This window comes from Eucyclogobius newberryi, unplaced genomic scaffold (assembly GCF_026437365.1).
Source record: "Eucyclogobius newberryi isolate DKJ021-1_F unplaced genomic scaffold, fEucNew1.0.hap1 SCAF_2, whole genome shotgun sequence".
Lineage (NCBI taxonomy): Eukaryota > Metazoa > Chordata > Actinopteri > Gobiiformes > Gobiidae > Eucyclogobius > Eucyclogobius newberryi.
In genome coordinates this window covers 33262064-33277286 of record NW_027315834.1, presented here as the reverse complement: position 1 = coordinate 33277286, position 15223 = coordinate 33262064, and the positions used below count along the sequence as shown (strand labels likewise).

At 41.0% G+C, this 15223-nt stretch overlaps 3 protein-coding genes across 3 annotated transcripts in view; 2 read left to right on the top strand and 1 right to left on the bottom strand.

The window, feature by feature from the left end:
* Positions 1-1091: 1091 nt before the first annotated feature.
* ccdc59 (coiled-coil domain containing 59) lies at positions 1092-2948 on the bottom strand. The gene is made up of 4 exons (XM_072455069.1): positions 2669-2948; positions 2222-2585; positions 1349-1457; positions 1092-1266 (listed from the first exon to the last, which is right to left on the bottom strand). The coding sequence occupies exons 1-4, from the start codon at positions 2793-2795 to the stop codon at positions 1102-1104; spliced, it is 765 nt and encodes a 254-aa protein (XP_072311170.1). The 5' UTR covers positions 2796-2948; the 3' UTR covers positions 1092-1101.
* A 113-nt stretch (positions 2949-3061) lies between these two features.
* On the top strand, positions 3062-9023 carry mettl25 (methyltransferase like 25). The gene is made up of 11 exons (XM_072455068.1): positions 3062-3363; positions 3816-3998; positions 4068-4174; positions 4240-4791; positions 4958-5105; positions 6658-6752; positions 6978-7007; positions 7383-7456; positions 8115-8283; positions 8375-8446; positions 8884-9023. The coding sequence occupies exons 1-11, from the start codon at positions 3075-3077 to the stop codon at positions 8974-8976; spliced, it is 1812 nt and encodes a 603-aa protein (XP_072311169.1). The 5' UTR covers positions 3062-3074; the 3' UTR covers positions 8977-9023.
* Positions 9024-13670: 4647 nt separating this feature from the next.
* The window catches only part of LOC140368154 (protein O-mannosyl-transferase TMTC2-like), a 34578-nt gene continuing 33025 nt past the window's right edge, over positions 13671-15223 (top strand). Inside the window, exon 1 of the mRNA XM_072455067.1 lies at positions 13671-13852. Coding sequence (XP_072311168.1) covers positions 13770-13852 — 83 coding nt within the window. The 5' untranslated portion in view covers positions 13671-13769. The remainder of the gene's footprint in view (positions 13853-15223) is intronic.

Below are 15223 nucleotides of genomic sequence, written 5' to 3'. Positions count from 1 at the left end.
TAGTAAATAAACAGTTGTCATATAAAATGTAACATAAAATAGGAGGGAAAACGTACCTCGAGAATTGGTCTTTCTCAAGCCTTTCAGTGAACCCACTTCAAGCACATTGGTCCAGATCTTGGTTTGTGAAGTTTTGCTTCATGTTGAAAAGTCACTCTTCAACCATGTGATGTCAGGAGGAAGCAGCCCGAGGTGTTCCAGCCTCCGTCCAGACGCTGCTCCTGACGAGGGGGGCTGCACAACCAGCCCTTTAATAGAGCAACACGTGTACTGTAGCTATGGTGACACAACAGGAGTTTTAAGAAAAAACAAGCATAAAATCATTTTTAAGTATCTAATTTCAAGCCAGTTTGTAAAATAAGCAAAACCAATCATGTGTCAACTAGCACTCTAATAATTTGCAATATTTGGGTTTGATAAACAGGTGGATGTAAACTATAATAAAACAAAGAGATTTGATCTTTAATATTTTACTACATCATCTTGGGGGCCATGATAAATGAGTGATGATAAGACAGTCGAGCAGTGTGTTGTTGAACATAACACAAGATGAAAAGTGTAGCCATGTTTGTGTTTATGTGGTGAACCATTTAAGACACGCTTTCTCTGCTTATTTCATGCAGTTGTCTGTACAATTTATTAGGGATTGACATCATTATCATCAATTGGATTTGCCTTTTACACAGATGTAGAAAAAGCTTCAGTTGTAGTCATCTGGACTCAATTAGAAAAAAATAGACGTTTCGACTCTCATCCAAGAGTCATTGTCAATAACACAGATGACAGTAGAACGTAGTCATCACAATTGGTCTGCAACTGGCAATAATTAAAAGTCAAATATTATTTCTATAGTAAATTGAGGTTATTTGTGGCATTTTTTAACAAGAAAAAAAATGGTTTAAAAAAATATGGTGAGTGGAGATTTCGAGAAAGAATATTTAGAAAAGTGGATTACTTATTAAAAATGATCAATTGTTTATTATTTTATTGCCATTTTGATGTGTTGATATCTTTGTTATGTAGGTTAATCGTTGCTGATTTGTTAGACTGAGATCATAAATAAAAGGAAAAAAAGCCTTAAATACATGGAATATTTTGCCATTATTTATCAGTCCTTTGAATTTTCTGCAGTAAATATTCCATCTGGAGGTTAAGATTGGGCTGTCCTTTCTTTGTCTTTTTGGAGAGCATCTGATATGTCTCCATCTTTTTCTGTTTGTACTTCTGCAGGGCTTCCTCACGCTGCTGCTTGTTCTTGAGGTACTCCTGGAAGTGAGCAAACAGGTCAGACGCTTCAGTAGAAAAGACACACAAACCGAAGATGATTAACTTAAACAAATGTCCTCACCTCTTGTTTCTTTCTTCGATTTTCCTGGATTCTTTCAAACTCTTCTTGTGTTTTCTGATGTGACGTTTTATTCAACATCTTCTTTCTCATTCTGTTGCTCAGAGGAATGCTACAAAAAAACAAATAATTCGATTTTTAAAATATTAGAACTAATCCACAATTATGTTTTCAATTAGTTGACAAGTTAAAAAAAAAAAACCATAGTGATGGTTGATTTTTGTTTTGATCCGATGTCAAATAAAACCTGAAGATTATGCCTAGTTCTAACCTTAATTTAACTTTACTTACTTATTTTAATATATATATGGTAGCTATTTATTGTTCATTGTTTGTATTAATTGTTCAATGTTTTGTTGTTTGTGTTGTATCGAATCATCAGGACAAGTTCCTATGTTTGTGAATTTTGTTCATTGACAAATGGCAATAAACCCTATTCTGTTAATTGTTGCAGCCCTAGAACAGGGAGTCAGGGCGATGGGGGTCAGGGGGCGATGGGGGTCAGGGGGCGATGGGGGTCAGGCGGCGATGGGGGTCATGGGGCGATGGGGGTCATGGGGCGATGGGGGTCAGGCGGCGATGGGGGTCAGGCGGCGATGGGGGTCAGGGGGAGATGGGGGTCATGTGGAGATGGGGGTCAGGAGGCGATAGGGGACGATAGGGGTCAGGAGGCGATAGGGGTCAGGAGGCGATAGGGGTCAGGAGGCGATAGGGGTCAGGAGGCGATAGGGGTCAGGAGGCGATAGGGGTCAGGAGGCGATAGGGGTCAGGAGGCGATAGGGGTCAGGAGGCGATAGGGGTCAGGAGGCAATAGGGGTCAGGAGGCAATAGGGGTCAGGAGGCAATAGGGGTCAGGGCGATGGGGGTTAGGGTTACCTCATCCGTTCCTCCTTTCCACTAGGCTCTGTTTGTTGAGTGTCAGCTTTAGGTTCAGTTTCCTCAGATGGACTTGGGTTTTCTTCGTTCAAGTCCATTTGGGCTGCAGCATCGGCCTCACATGACGCTTCTTCTTCTTCTTTTTCTTCCCTGTCTCTCATTCTCAGTATGCTCCTGTTCAATCGGTTGGTCCAAGCTTCCTTCTTCAGCTTCTCTTTCTCGGCTTCATAAAGATGTTTGAGATGCTCCGGATACTCGTCTTTAAACACATTTTTAGGCGCTGGGGTTTTCCTCTTCTCCTTCCGCAGCAGCTTGGCGTACTCATACTTTGTTTTCTGCATTCTCTTAAAAGCAAATCCTTGACCTAGAACAAATATAGAATAAGACACATTCGTAGAACACGTAAGTTATTTTATGTCAAATATCATTGCAGCTCTTTCGACTTACCTTCCCCGACACTGCCTTCATACTTGTGTTGCGGGACCCATTTCTTCTTGAATTTTCCACCACCACTTGTTATAATTTTAGATTTATTTGGATTACTTCCCTTTCCGTCGAAGGCTTTGTGCTTCATTCTCTTGTTTTAGCCCGATTGCGGACGCGTGCGAACGGTAAAAGTGAAATGTTTACAATCCACACGCGGAACTTAATCTTGTGCGTGAAACGGGCGCGTGTTGATGACGTAAACAGACATTAAAGGTAGATTGAGACTCAAATGACTAACTTTGCCATTACCAGTATAATTTTATCTCACTTTTGAAGCTTGATTTATGTATTAATAGCCATAATATTCAAAATTATTTGGACGTTTGCGTATGATGAAATATATAAAGATGCAAACAATGGTGTGTGCATGTTCGACTACTTGTGCCTAGAAGGTTTGAGGAGGAGAAGACTGCTGACATGTCTCACACAAGTCTTCTTTAAAAATACAAACAACATGATGCCCGCTACATCGAGCCTCACCCACGTTCAACAGAAGATAGATAAAGTCCAGCGGTTTCTAGCTGTTGCCTTGAGCATCGCTAACGCTCACACTGTGGAGTTTTACACGCACGACGTGTGGAAGCGCTTCATGGCCGTGGCTCCAGACGACGTGCTGTCAGCTGTCCACCAGAGGGCGCACACATGCAAGGAGGATGGTAAATCAAATAGAATTTAAGTATTATAAAGTATAAGTATTATTAGGGCGACCACCTAAGGCATTCAGGCTCATATTCTGAGTCCCACTTATTTCGAGATTGTCCCACCTCTTCGTTGATGCGACAAGAATTGCACAATAATATATATATATTCCTTTTAGAGAAATCAAGACTTTTGTGGGGGGGGGTTTTGGGTGGTGCTTTTATGTTGCCATCTATTCCGCTATTCCACATTCCACTCTCTCTTTTTCTGTTACAACTGATAAAAACTGAAAATCATATGGTATTTTGGCAGCTGTTATGTATGAACTTAAACTTCTGGAGTCCATCCCTCCATGTCCCATCACAGTCAACAACTTTTTTTCTACAATTTAAGGTGGTCATCCTAAGTAATATTTGTTTGGTAGGTAATAATTGTATGCATGAAAACTTAAATATTTTTGCCCTTGTAGAGGAACGTCAAGACACTTTTGGATTTTGCCCTGAATCCCACCGTCTGGTAAATATCCATGAAATGCTGAACGCAGCAAGGATGCTCTCTCTTCCTGGCCTTGACACCTGTCTCAGCAGAGAGGAGCTGCTACTGTCTGTGCGGCAGATCTGCTCAGACTCCGGTTCTTCAACAGAAAATGCAGGTGTGAAAATCAGACGGATAATTATCAGTTAATATGTGAACTGGTTCAAATCCTCTGCTGTTATAATAGGTGCTGCACTTGAGACAGACGAATTTATGAACTCTAAGAAGTCCCATGAAGTCCAGTGTATGTCTGAGGTTGTAGCTCATTTGGCACGGGGATGTCAAGTCAAACAGGTAACCCAGAAATTCCATGTAGCCATTTAATCAGTGATAACCAGTTCTGTATTTCTTCCTCTTAGATCATAGATGTTGGGTCAGGGAAGGGCTATTTGAGCTCCTTCTTATCGATGCAGTATTGCCTTCAGGTGTTTGGTATTGACTCCTCCAGTATCAACACCCACGGAGCCCAAGAGAGGGACCGGAAACTGAAAAAGTTCTCCAAGGCCTTCCAGCAACACAGCAAAGCACAGAAAAGGAACAAACCACAAGAAGAAATAAAGTCTAACATCGTAACACAAACTGACCAAAGAACAGAAGTGGAAACGACAGAAACACCACCACCATCAGAGGATTTGTCTAATGTTGTAGAGAAGCATTTGGAGCCGGACGAAACAGACCAAGAAACGGCAGAGGACTTGTTTTTAAATGCATTATCTTTAGATGTGATTGAGACAACGTCATTGAGAGTCTCTTCGAGCCAACTGACCAATGCGGAACGAGAGAAGAGGAAAAGGGAGAATTTAGAAAGAAAAGCCCAAAACACAAGTAAAAGTGACGGCCCCTTGTTTTCACCAATTACATCTTATGTTACTGCAGAAACAGAGCTACGAGAGCTAATCAGTGAATTAAAGGTGAGCAGAACAAAAATGACAACCCAACGTATGGACCTTTTTGAAAATTAGTTGATACATCTCAAGGGAATATCAAAAATACAGACCAAATAATGTATGTAATTAGATAATCTTGTGTCTGTTGTGCAGTATGAGTGACTTCTGCATCTCTTTGCGATCGTTCCAGGCTGCAGTCCTTGTAGGTCTGCACACTTGTGGGGACTTAGCTCCCAGCTCTCTGAGGATGTTTGTGGCTAAAACGGAGCTAACTGCAGTCTGCAGTGTCGGCTGCTGTTATCACCTACTGTCTGAAGAGTTTGACCCGGCGGCACAAGGTAACGTAACTATGCCCACGCAGCATAAGCAGCCATGACAAATTCAAGATAATGTTTTTTAACCCTGAAGGTGGCTCAAACTTTACTTAGAATAATCATTTTTGAGTATAATGGAGTTTTGTATTCATATAGGCAAGTAAAGGTTAAAATAATAAACAAATAAATATGTTGTATGTATGCGTCAAGCAGTAGTAGTTCTATGATTTTGAGTTTATAAAGGTATAAAATTGATCAAATGAATGTAGTAATTTTATGACATTTAAAACACTTGTTTGTTGGCCCTGCGACAAGTTGGCCACTGTCCAGGATGTACCCCGCCTAAGGCCCGAAGTCACTGGGATAGGCTCCAGTCACCCGCGACCCCGAAAGGGAACAAGCGGTAGAAAATGGATGGATGGGAAAACACAAAATTGCCTCTAGGATTTTTGTGTGTGTTAAAGTAAGTTTAGGCTGGAATTTATTTAATTAATTAGTTAAATAACATATTATGGAACTTCATATTTGCATAAACACGTGTTGCTTATATTCATGACTCTCTTCTATTCAAAACTTTGTGAATAGTGTTTCCTAGCTACAGTCACTTAGTTGCAGTCATGCATTGTTACTTCATGAACCAGATATGAAATATGTTAGGCCTATAGTTCCAAGTCTTAAGTGCATAAATTAAGTCAAAACAAACATTTTAAATAGAATAAATCAATAACGATAATCAATAATTAATAAATAATTCAATAACCCTCTCAAAAATAATTGTTTATACTGACTGAGAGTGACGCCAGTTGCAATAGTGACTTACACAGCTTTAGAACCACTAAGCCACTAAGGAAAATGCATTAGAAGTAACAATTTAATAGAAAGATTGATATTTAAAGGTTTTTGGAATCACTCAACCTGACACTGTTTACTCACAGAGACGCCATCCTCTCTCAGATAAGTGTGCGAGACATAATCCAGGGGCTGTATATTTGCCCAGATACACTTGGGATGATATCTATTCCATGACACTATACTTTGTGTTTCGTGTTCTGTCTATTGGGCCGTGACTCTGGGTCTTGTAAAACTATACCAAATATACTAGTCACAATTAAGAGTTGGTGATTCATTTATTGAGAGAGAGAGAGAGAGAGAGCGTCACAAAGAATATTGGACCAACAAAATGAACAGAAACAAGAGACAAAGAAAGACAAAGAGTGAAGCTTGAACTCAGCATTTTTTGTGCAGTTTTTTTTTGGAAACGGCAGCACATGTGTTGTTAGTGTTTCCTCCATCCGTATCCCTTTGGGTTCACCGCGCTTGCTCTGTCACTGACCCATTCAGAGATGACATAAGAGGATGCCGGGCTGTCAAGTACTCGCCATCCACTAAACCCATTGAAATGTGTGTGCGTGCCATGTTCAAGACTGTGAAACTGCATTTAAATGTGTTAATTAAGACCATTTGTGTCTCTGACCTTTACATACTTGATATTTATATAAAGGGGTTTGATGCAACTTTGTGTGTGTGTGCGTGTGCGTGTGCGTGCGCGTGCGCGTGCGCGTGTGTTTTCTTCTAGAGGGATCACATAGGGTGAATGGATTTCCTCTGAGTCAGTACCTTCGTGACCAGTCCTGGTTTTGTGGAAGAAATGCCAGGATGTCTGCGTGCCTGGTGAGGTTTAAGAACACGCTAACTATGTCTACCAAAGGAACATCAGTCTATAAATGTCACATCATTAAAGCTGATTATTTGCATTTCTCTGGCATGGGTTAAGGCACTACCAAAGTTTGCAGTTGTAAATAGAAAACATCGTACGGAACAATGCATTTTATCGTCTTTTTTTACTAGGCGTTCAGATGACTTTGTGACTGAACATGTTGCTTTGTTTACTCACAGGCACTGGAGAGATTTTCACATGGCCAAGGGGTGAGTTAGTTGTGTTTTTTGTTATATGTCAGTTAATTGTGTACTTATAACCTTGCACCATTTTTGAATAACTCAAAATAACAATGAGGTCAGGATTAACATTATTGTAAATCTAATGCAATCAGTCATTCAGCTTCATATATTTATTCAAAATATGCAGCGCAGACCTTCATGCCAAGTTGATAAATGATATTGCTGCTATTCATATGGAATGTTTATGAATATTAATGCAATCGCAGTCAGGTTGATTGTGTCTCGCTAGTTGTTGTTCGGAGGTTATAACTGGAGTTTGAATCTAGATACGCCGTTATTTGTTTGTGCCTGGGAAAAATATTCATCCAATTAACTGTCTGATATCTGTTTGTTTTTGTTCAGATTGCAATGGAGTCTTTGTTTTATCGGGCTGTACTGCATGTTATACTCAGAGACCACTACGGATCATTTAAAAGGTACTGTGCTACGGACTAAAGAACACTATCCTGGAGAGGGTTTTTCAGATTTAAATTCATAGGCAATCAATTTAATTTTATTTATTTTATTTATTTTATTTATTTTATTTATTTTATTTATTTTATTTATTTTATTTATTTTATTTATTTTATTTATCTTTACTTTTTTTCTGGTGGGTGTTGTTTGCCTGGAATGTTCTACAGCGTGACGTTTATCCAGGTTCTACAGTGCGGTGGTAGTGCATACTCTTGTTGTATCATTGGGCAAGACACTTCACCTTCAAACTATATTTTCTACTCATTGTTGATTGGCTGCTGGTTTAAGAAGTCTCTAGGATGCCGTTGACCAATAGAAACCACAAAAATCACAAACATGTAATTAATTGCACATGCACAGCCCTGCAACAATATTAACACTGGAACATTTTCTCAGCAGAGCCACATATTTGCATTTGCTGTGGTGACCTTTAAGTTCAATTATTAAGATTACAAGGATGCTGAGTAATAAAAGTGGAGCTTATTAAGTCACACAAGGATTCATTAAAGTATTTTTAACCTTTGATTGATTGATAAAATTTGATGTGAGTTGGTAACTGGCACAGTACATAAACTGTTAAATGACTGAATTTGAATATGCATTTATGTGTTTTATCCACAGTGAAAAACGAGTGGGCAATGTTTACTCCAAGACTAAATCATTTGTGGACTACGTGCGGAGAGCTCTGCAAAGGCTGGACCTTGATGAGACGAAGCTTTCCGACAGTGATATCCAAGGTTACCACGACGAATACAGGCTGCGAATGAATGAGCTCGAAGCCTTCAGCATAGTTCGTGCCCGTCTATGTCCTCTTCTGACATGAAAATAGAACCAATCAATTCATTCAAAATGGTTATGTAATGGCTTTCTTCCCTCTGTAGCTAAAAGTGACCCTGGCGCCGTGCATTGAAGGTTTAGTACTTCTAGATCGTCTGTGCTACCTCAAAGAACAGGTAGGCATCGTACGGTTGAATATCGTGTTATTGGTTAGTTCAAGTCGGGAGGGACGCAAGCGATGACTCGACCTTGTTTCGAAACTTGACCATTTAGCTTAACTTTAACCCCTTTCCTAACCCTTAATCCTTACCCTTTTCATAAACTTCAAATCATCGCTTATATTGTACATACTTGAATTAGACTCTATTGTTCTAGTTTAATGCATGTCACAAACCGCAGAACAGTTTAGGTTAATATGTACGGTAAAAGCATCAACCAACTGAGAAAGTAGAGGTTATTTTACACTTTCTACACGCTGACAGCAGTACACCTGGCACAATATTTTTACAGATGTTAAGTCTCTGGAGAAAATATCAGTTAGAATTTCAAAAGAACCGCAGGCCTTTTTTTTTTTTTTTCTTCAATTCTATGTGGATTTTTTGTCATCCTGTAGGAAAACGTCTCATTCTCGGCTCTGGTTCAGCTCTTTGATCCTTTGCTTTCACCGAGATGCTACGCTGTGGTTGGACTCAAGAAGAAGAGATGAAGTGGCTGTAAGCAATCAGACACTGACTTCATCATTATTATTGTCTTCTTTTTTTTCATACTTCCTCGATAAAATGTGTATTAGATGGAAACAGAACGGGTCATCGTAACCGCATTAGAAAGCAAATATTTGTTTCATCCAATGTTGAGAATGAATAAATGATGTGGTTTTTATGTTTTATCTATTGTTTTCTACCTTGAGCTTTTCAAATACACACGCTGCAAACGAGTGGAAAACCTGTGCCAGTCCACTTGGTCGAAGCACGTCTTTGACCACAGAGAGCTTGAGTAGTTTTAGGGCTGCGCCGAGGTTTTGGGCAGAGTTGAATTTAAATCTGGAAAGATCATTTCTTGGTGATTTCTTTGTTTTTTTCACAAATACTTAATGAGAGTCGATTGATATCTTCCTACAAACAACAACACAACTTTGACAATAAAGATGTTATTGTTATTTTTTACCTCCAGTGTCGGTATACAAAGCACCTTTTTCAATTCGCTGTTAAAAATACATTATTCTACTTCTTCCCTTTCCCTGTTATTTGTCTCGATCGCCGCCCTCTGCGCATCTATAGCTCATCTTTTAGACTCCCGGTGTCTACGTCGGCAAGATGAATAGCAATCGAACTGAAATCGCCCTTTGATTGAACGCAATCAGCCAATCGCAAAGGTCTTTTTTTGAAGTACCATCATTTCCTCCATAAATATTCTCTCTTATTCTGCTAACACTAATTCATATCTGTACAAATGAAATACATGTAGTCCTTTGAGTAGTTTGTCAGTTCTCCTGTGTGTGTTTGAATGTGAACTTTGAACAGAATCCTATTATTAAAACATAAATGGAAAATGTAATTGCAGTTATAATAGATATTTTTCCCACATTGTGAAGCCTTTGATGGGAGTTTTTTGTTAATCTCACATGAATGAATGATGAATAAAGGAATATGTTTAGCTTTCACAGGCCGGTCTGCTCACATCCCAACAAACACAATTTATATATCCAGGGATGTAAAATGCTTCAGTTTATTTTCATGATTTGTGGGATCTTTTGATGGTAAAGCTTGACAAAATTACATGCTTCAATGTTCACACATAAAATACCAGCACTAATGAATATTTTCACCAACAATTATAACCAAGAAAGTAGTCTCCAGCGATGAGTAAGACATTTGTTCTTGAGCATTCATTTTCTGACAATGCACTTAAGAGGAGATTGTAAAATTGTTGCGTGACCAAGGCTCAAGAACAGAAATAGCCTCAATAAAGCATGTCCTTTCAAGCTGTTGTCATATTTAGAGCAGGACATGGAGCACGGATGCATTTCCTTTCAGCATCAGTGCTTCTCATGGACATCCTTGATACAGGAAAAAGGAAAACGTCAGAGCAAATGTGTTTCACTGTTTGGATTGGGAACCCCCCCACACCTACAGATTTTGTTAATAATTTATTAGGTTTTATAATGAATTTTAAAAAGACAGATCGTGAATATCTGAGAATGTGCTGAACCCTCTAACAATAAGGTTTATTGTTTATTATTTACATGTATTTCCTCTGTACTTTAATGAGCACACTTACATTTGTTCACACTTATATAGAGCATCTCTGACATGGACCTTCAGGGACCGACCCCCTGCTGGTGCCCAGAGTCAAGATTAAACGAGAGGAATAAAAAGTAAAATGAATAGCTCGTTGCATCATTGAACAAACATCTGTCTTTTTTAACAGTCTAATTGCTCTTCTATTCAGATTTTCTACTACTGTCCAAAAAGACAAACAAATGGAGTATCTTAGAAAAAAATATTGGTGCCATATATCAGCAACATTTTCAAAACCGGACATCTGTTTTAAACCCCTCCGAGACCACCCATACCAATATTTGAACCCCTTTATGTCCCCCATAACTAGTCACATGTCCATCACATGTGATCCATCATGCAGGGACTTTCCTCAATGGCATTTGTTACACTTTGACAGAGATGAGAGCACAAGTGATCCACAATGTGTCACTTGTAAAAACATCCTAAATACTCCAACAGGTTCCCGGGGTCAAAGGTCGAGCTTTGTTAAGTGAATCAGGCCTGTGCAGACTGTGTGATGTCGTAACCTAAAGCCACACTGCTCCGTCACTGTCCCGATCATCGTTAGCTCCTGCCCTAACACCACACGGTAACGAAACGGGAACAACATCTCTCACAGAACGCTCAAAATACAATAACCTTAAAGGAAGAACGTGTTATCACTCATTTCATGCATCAAAACCAAAAGATGTCCAACCTCCTCGGCAAATACCACATTCATAAAGCCACATTCTCTAAATCCAAACCCATAATATAAGTGTTGCTATCTGAAATGAACAAATACATAGCATTTTAAATTATCTAACAAATAAAATAGTAATTGCAATACCCTGCATTTGTAATTAATGATACATAGTACACATGTATCACTCTTCCATTGTTTCACCACTAAACAATGGAAACATAAGTACATTGTTTCCCCAAGTATTTACGTGGTTTACAAGTATTTTGTCACGTCTTCCTGTGTTACTACCTCTCCAACACATAGTTTCTATCACACATGAAATTAATGTCTGTGCAGTGTAATAACTATTGTTTATAATGCTCATTCTGTAAATATGGTCTTTATAGCCCCCCTGCCATCTGCTTGTTCTGTCTGCCCTGAGCTCTGGCTGTGAGGCTCACTTCGGTCCAGCTGGTGGTCAGAGAGGCCGGCCAGGATTCACACTAACGTTACTGGATGACAACATGGTTTAGAGGTGGACTTTCATCAAAAGGTGAAAACATGATATCCACCTTTATCCCGGCAAAGTGTCCTCTAACAACAATGATATTAGCTATCCAACAAAATGTGGAATTTTTATTTACACCTCAGGCTGCTATCGATATGACACATTTATATGGTGTAAGAAATATAGTAAAATAAGAACAGGTAAACTGCTACTCTAAAACATGACTGTAGGAGTAATGCTCCAGCTGCTACACAGTAGATTAGACATACGCTGCCAACTGCCTGACAGTTGTTTATGCGTTTCACGTTACTTTATATGGTCCATATTGGTCACCTGAGTAATGTGTGGTTTTGAACAAACCAACAGTTCAAAGATTAACATGACAATATATTGCACCGGCAGCTACAGTGGAGTTGTGCACATATCATTTTTCACAGCGTGGAGTCTCCATTACTATGATTTATGATGTGCATATACGGGCAGATTGTGCATGTGTTTCTCAGGGGTCATTCTCAGGTGCACACACATGGGGAATTATTGTCACGCAGCTACTACAATAAATATGTAAAGTGTATTCAGCTTTGTTCTGGTTCAACTGTATTTATACCCACAAGTAGTTGGTTTGGCTTCTGCACACTTCAACGAACAAGTTATGTTTTAGGCTGCTTTTTCCAGATGTTTGCAGATATTGCACATCATTTGTCAAACTGATGTGAATTAACCTAATGTAGGACACACATTATTGACCCACATATGAAGCCTGCGTAAATTCAGCCGGAAGACCTAACTCCACCCATCTACGTCAAGGCCACCATGGAAGGACCCCTCTCCCCAGCGCTATCATCGCACTCAAGCGGCGTCCGCCTGTCCGTCTGTGAGAGTCAGATCCCTCCTTCACCATGGACTCTCCCAGGTTTCTGCGCTTATCCCAAAGAGGTTTGCAGTTTTTCCCGGCCAAGAAGTAGGGTGAAAGGTCAGGGGGCGTCTGTACCATGGCCCTCGCACCTGCTCCTCATCCCCAATCAACGCTCTCAAGTGACTCGTCCCTGCTCCCAATCAGCACCAGGCGGTCGCATTTAAGCGCTCAGGCTGATGGCTCGGCCGCTCAAACCGTACTGCGACCCACCACCTGACCAGCTCCTCCTCTACATTCCCCTCATCCTCTACCTTCTCTTAACATCTACCACCACCAGTCTCCAGGCTCCGGGGGGAGACATCTAATAAAAATAGATCATGGAGTGCCCATGATTGCAACGTCTTCCGCCGGGGTCTGAGCGCCAAATAATTCACGAATAAAGCTTGCTAAACAGTCCATTCTCGTGGTCTCTTTGTCTCTCCAAGGTGAAATTAAACTAGGCTATATTCCAATAAAAGCATGATTAGGCTGGACAAGGGTGGACAGGGCTGGACAGGATTTGGCTAGGTGTTTTTTTGTTTTTTTTATTTATTTTTTATTTAGTTAATTTTATTGTATTTCTGTTTCTGTAATTTCTTTGAGATTTTAATGCATTTTTCCTGCTGTGTGAAGCACTTTGAATTGCCTTGTGTATGAAATGTGCTCTACAAATAAACTTGCCTTGCCTTGCCATTACCGGCGCTGCTCGGACACAACATAGGCCTGCAGTCTGCTTCATGCATATCATTAAATGGAGCAGAGAGATGCAAAGCTGCTACATTACAGTTTAAACGTCCACTTCAGCCATCACCTTTCCTTCTATTGCAGAGCCGAGGCACTGCGCATGCGTGCTCGCCCCTGACTCCACACGCGCCTCTCCGCTCGGCTCGCGGCGGTGCCAGAGCTCAGAGATGCTCGCGCGCGCGGGGAGGGCACAGCCAAGATGCCACTCTCACGATGACTCTCACGCGCTCCGAGCTCTGCCCGTCCACGCCCGGGACCCCTCGGGAAACGACCGTGGGCTAGAGGAACCATGGCAAACTTTAGTCTGTCCCCCGCGGAAAGCCGTGCCGCCGACGAACGGAAGACTTTGGTGCTGAAATCCCCCCCGCGCGCGCGCGTGTGTCTGACCCGCTGATCGGACTCCGGAGAGATGTTCACGGAGCTGTTGTGCACCGCGGTGGCTGTGGGTCTCTACTTGAACACGCTGGGTGCGGATTTCTGCTACGATGACAGGTATGTATGTTGTTGTTGTTGTTGTCCAGCTGCCAACGTCCCCCCGATCTTAAAGTGCACTTGTCCCGCACTTGTCCCGCACAACGGCCGCGGTGCCGGTCTGCGCCCCGCCGCCCGTCAACGCGCTTTTGTCCCGAGACTGGACCGAGCAGGCAACTTTCGGTCAATAGCAGGACACAGTTATTCATTACCAAGATCATATGTTGTGGCCATATAAACCATATTTCCTGCTGTAGTGTAAGCTATTTTGTGTCGGAACACGTGGTCGTTATAACAGCTTTTAAAATGGTTAAATATTAATGTTTTCAGTTCAAAAGAGTAAATAACCCCCTGCTTGACCATGTAAAAACAAAGGGACATGTGGATGTATGAACGGAGCTCCTTTGTGTCTATGAGGGGTTTCACAAAAGGCAACAGGAAATCAAATATGCAAAATTGACAGGTGCAGGAGTGAAGACCGTTACATCCCAGGCACTGCATGGTTATGTTTAAAATGTATATATACGTTTTGTTTGTATGTTCTATGTTCTGAAGAAAACACTCCAGCCTTTATAAATGGAGACGACTGTCCTCTTTGCATTGCACCTGAGTGGTAGCCCGCCACAGACGCCTCCACACTCATCCATCACCTTCGCCTGTGGGTTTGACCATGACACTGTGGGGGTCAGGATGGGCGCTGCTCGCATCTCCTTCGCTGACAGATTACACCGCGTGACCCATCCCACCCTCACGCTCACGCCAAAAGTTCAGCATCCACCGACTGTGTGCCGTATTTATCAACGTCACCGTGATAATTTACACTCGGGGCAGAGACACGGTGTTCTGGTCCAGCGCACTCAGACAGGAGAGGGTTGAATACCAATCACAGGTTTTGGCCTCGCCGGTTGTTCATCAAACGCTGTCCTCTTTTAAGGATCAAGAATGGTTTGCGTTCTGCCCGAGAATCCCAAAAGAGTGATGGTCCAAAGGTTAAAGCGTCGACATCCTTCAAAGTGTGTTCCCTTTTTAGTCGGTTATCTTTTCCCAGTTTCGTCTGCTGAAGTTGTTTAACACAAGGAGCTTTTTTATCTGACATTTGACCTTGTAATCCCGTTACCCGTCACGCAGTGCTCTCGCTAAGAAGACGAGATGGCGAAAGTAGATAATTTTTTCAAGGAGATGTTTCAGTTCTTTAGTCCTGTGGCAGTTGTCCGGGGTCATTGAACATGCTCTCTGACGTTTTTAATGCTGGTTTCAAAAGGAGGTGAAAGTAGAGCTGCGTGATCAGATTTAAATGGCAATTATCTAAGTGACAAACCTCAAAAAAGCCTTTCTTTATTCTGTATAAAACTTAAGATCTATAGTTTAGACTTCTATAAACAAGTGATAGCA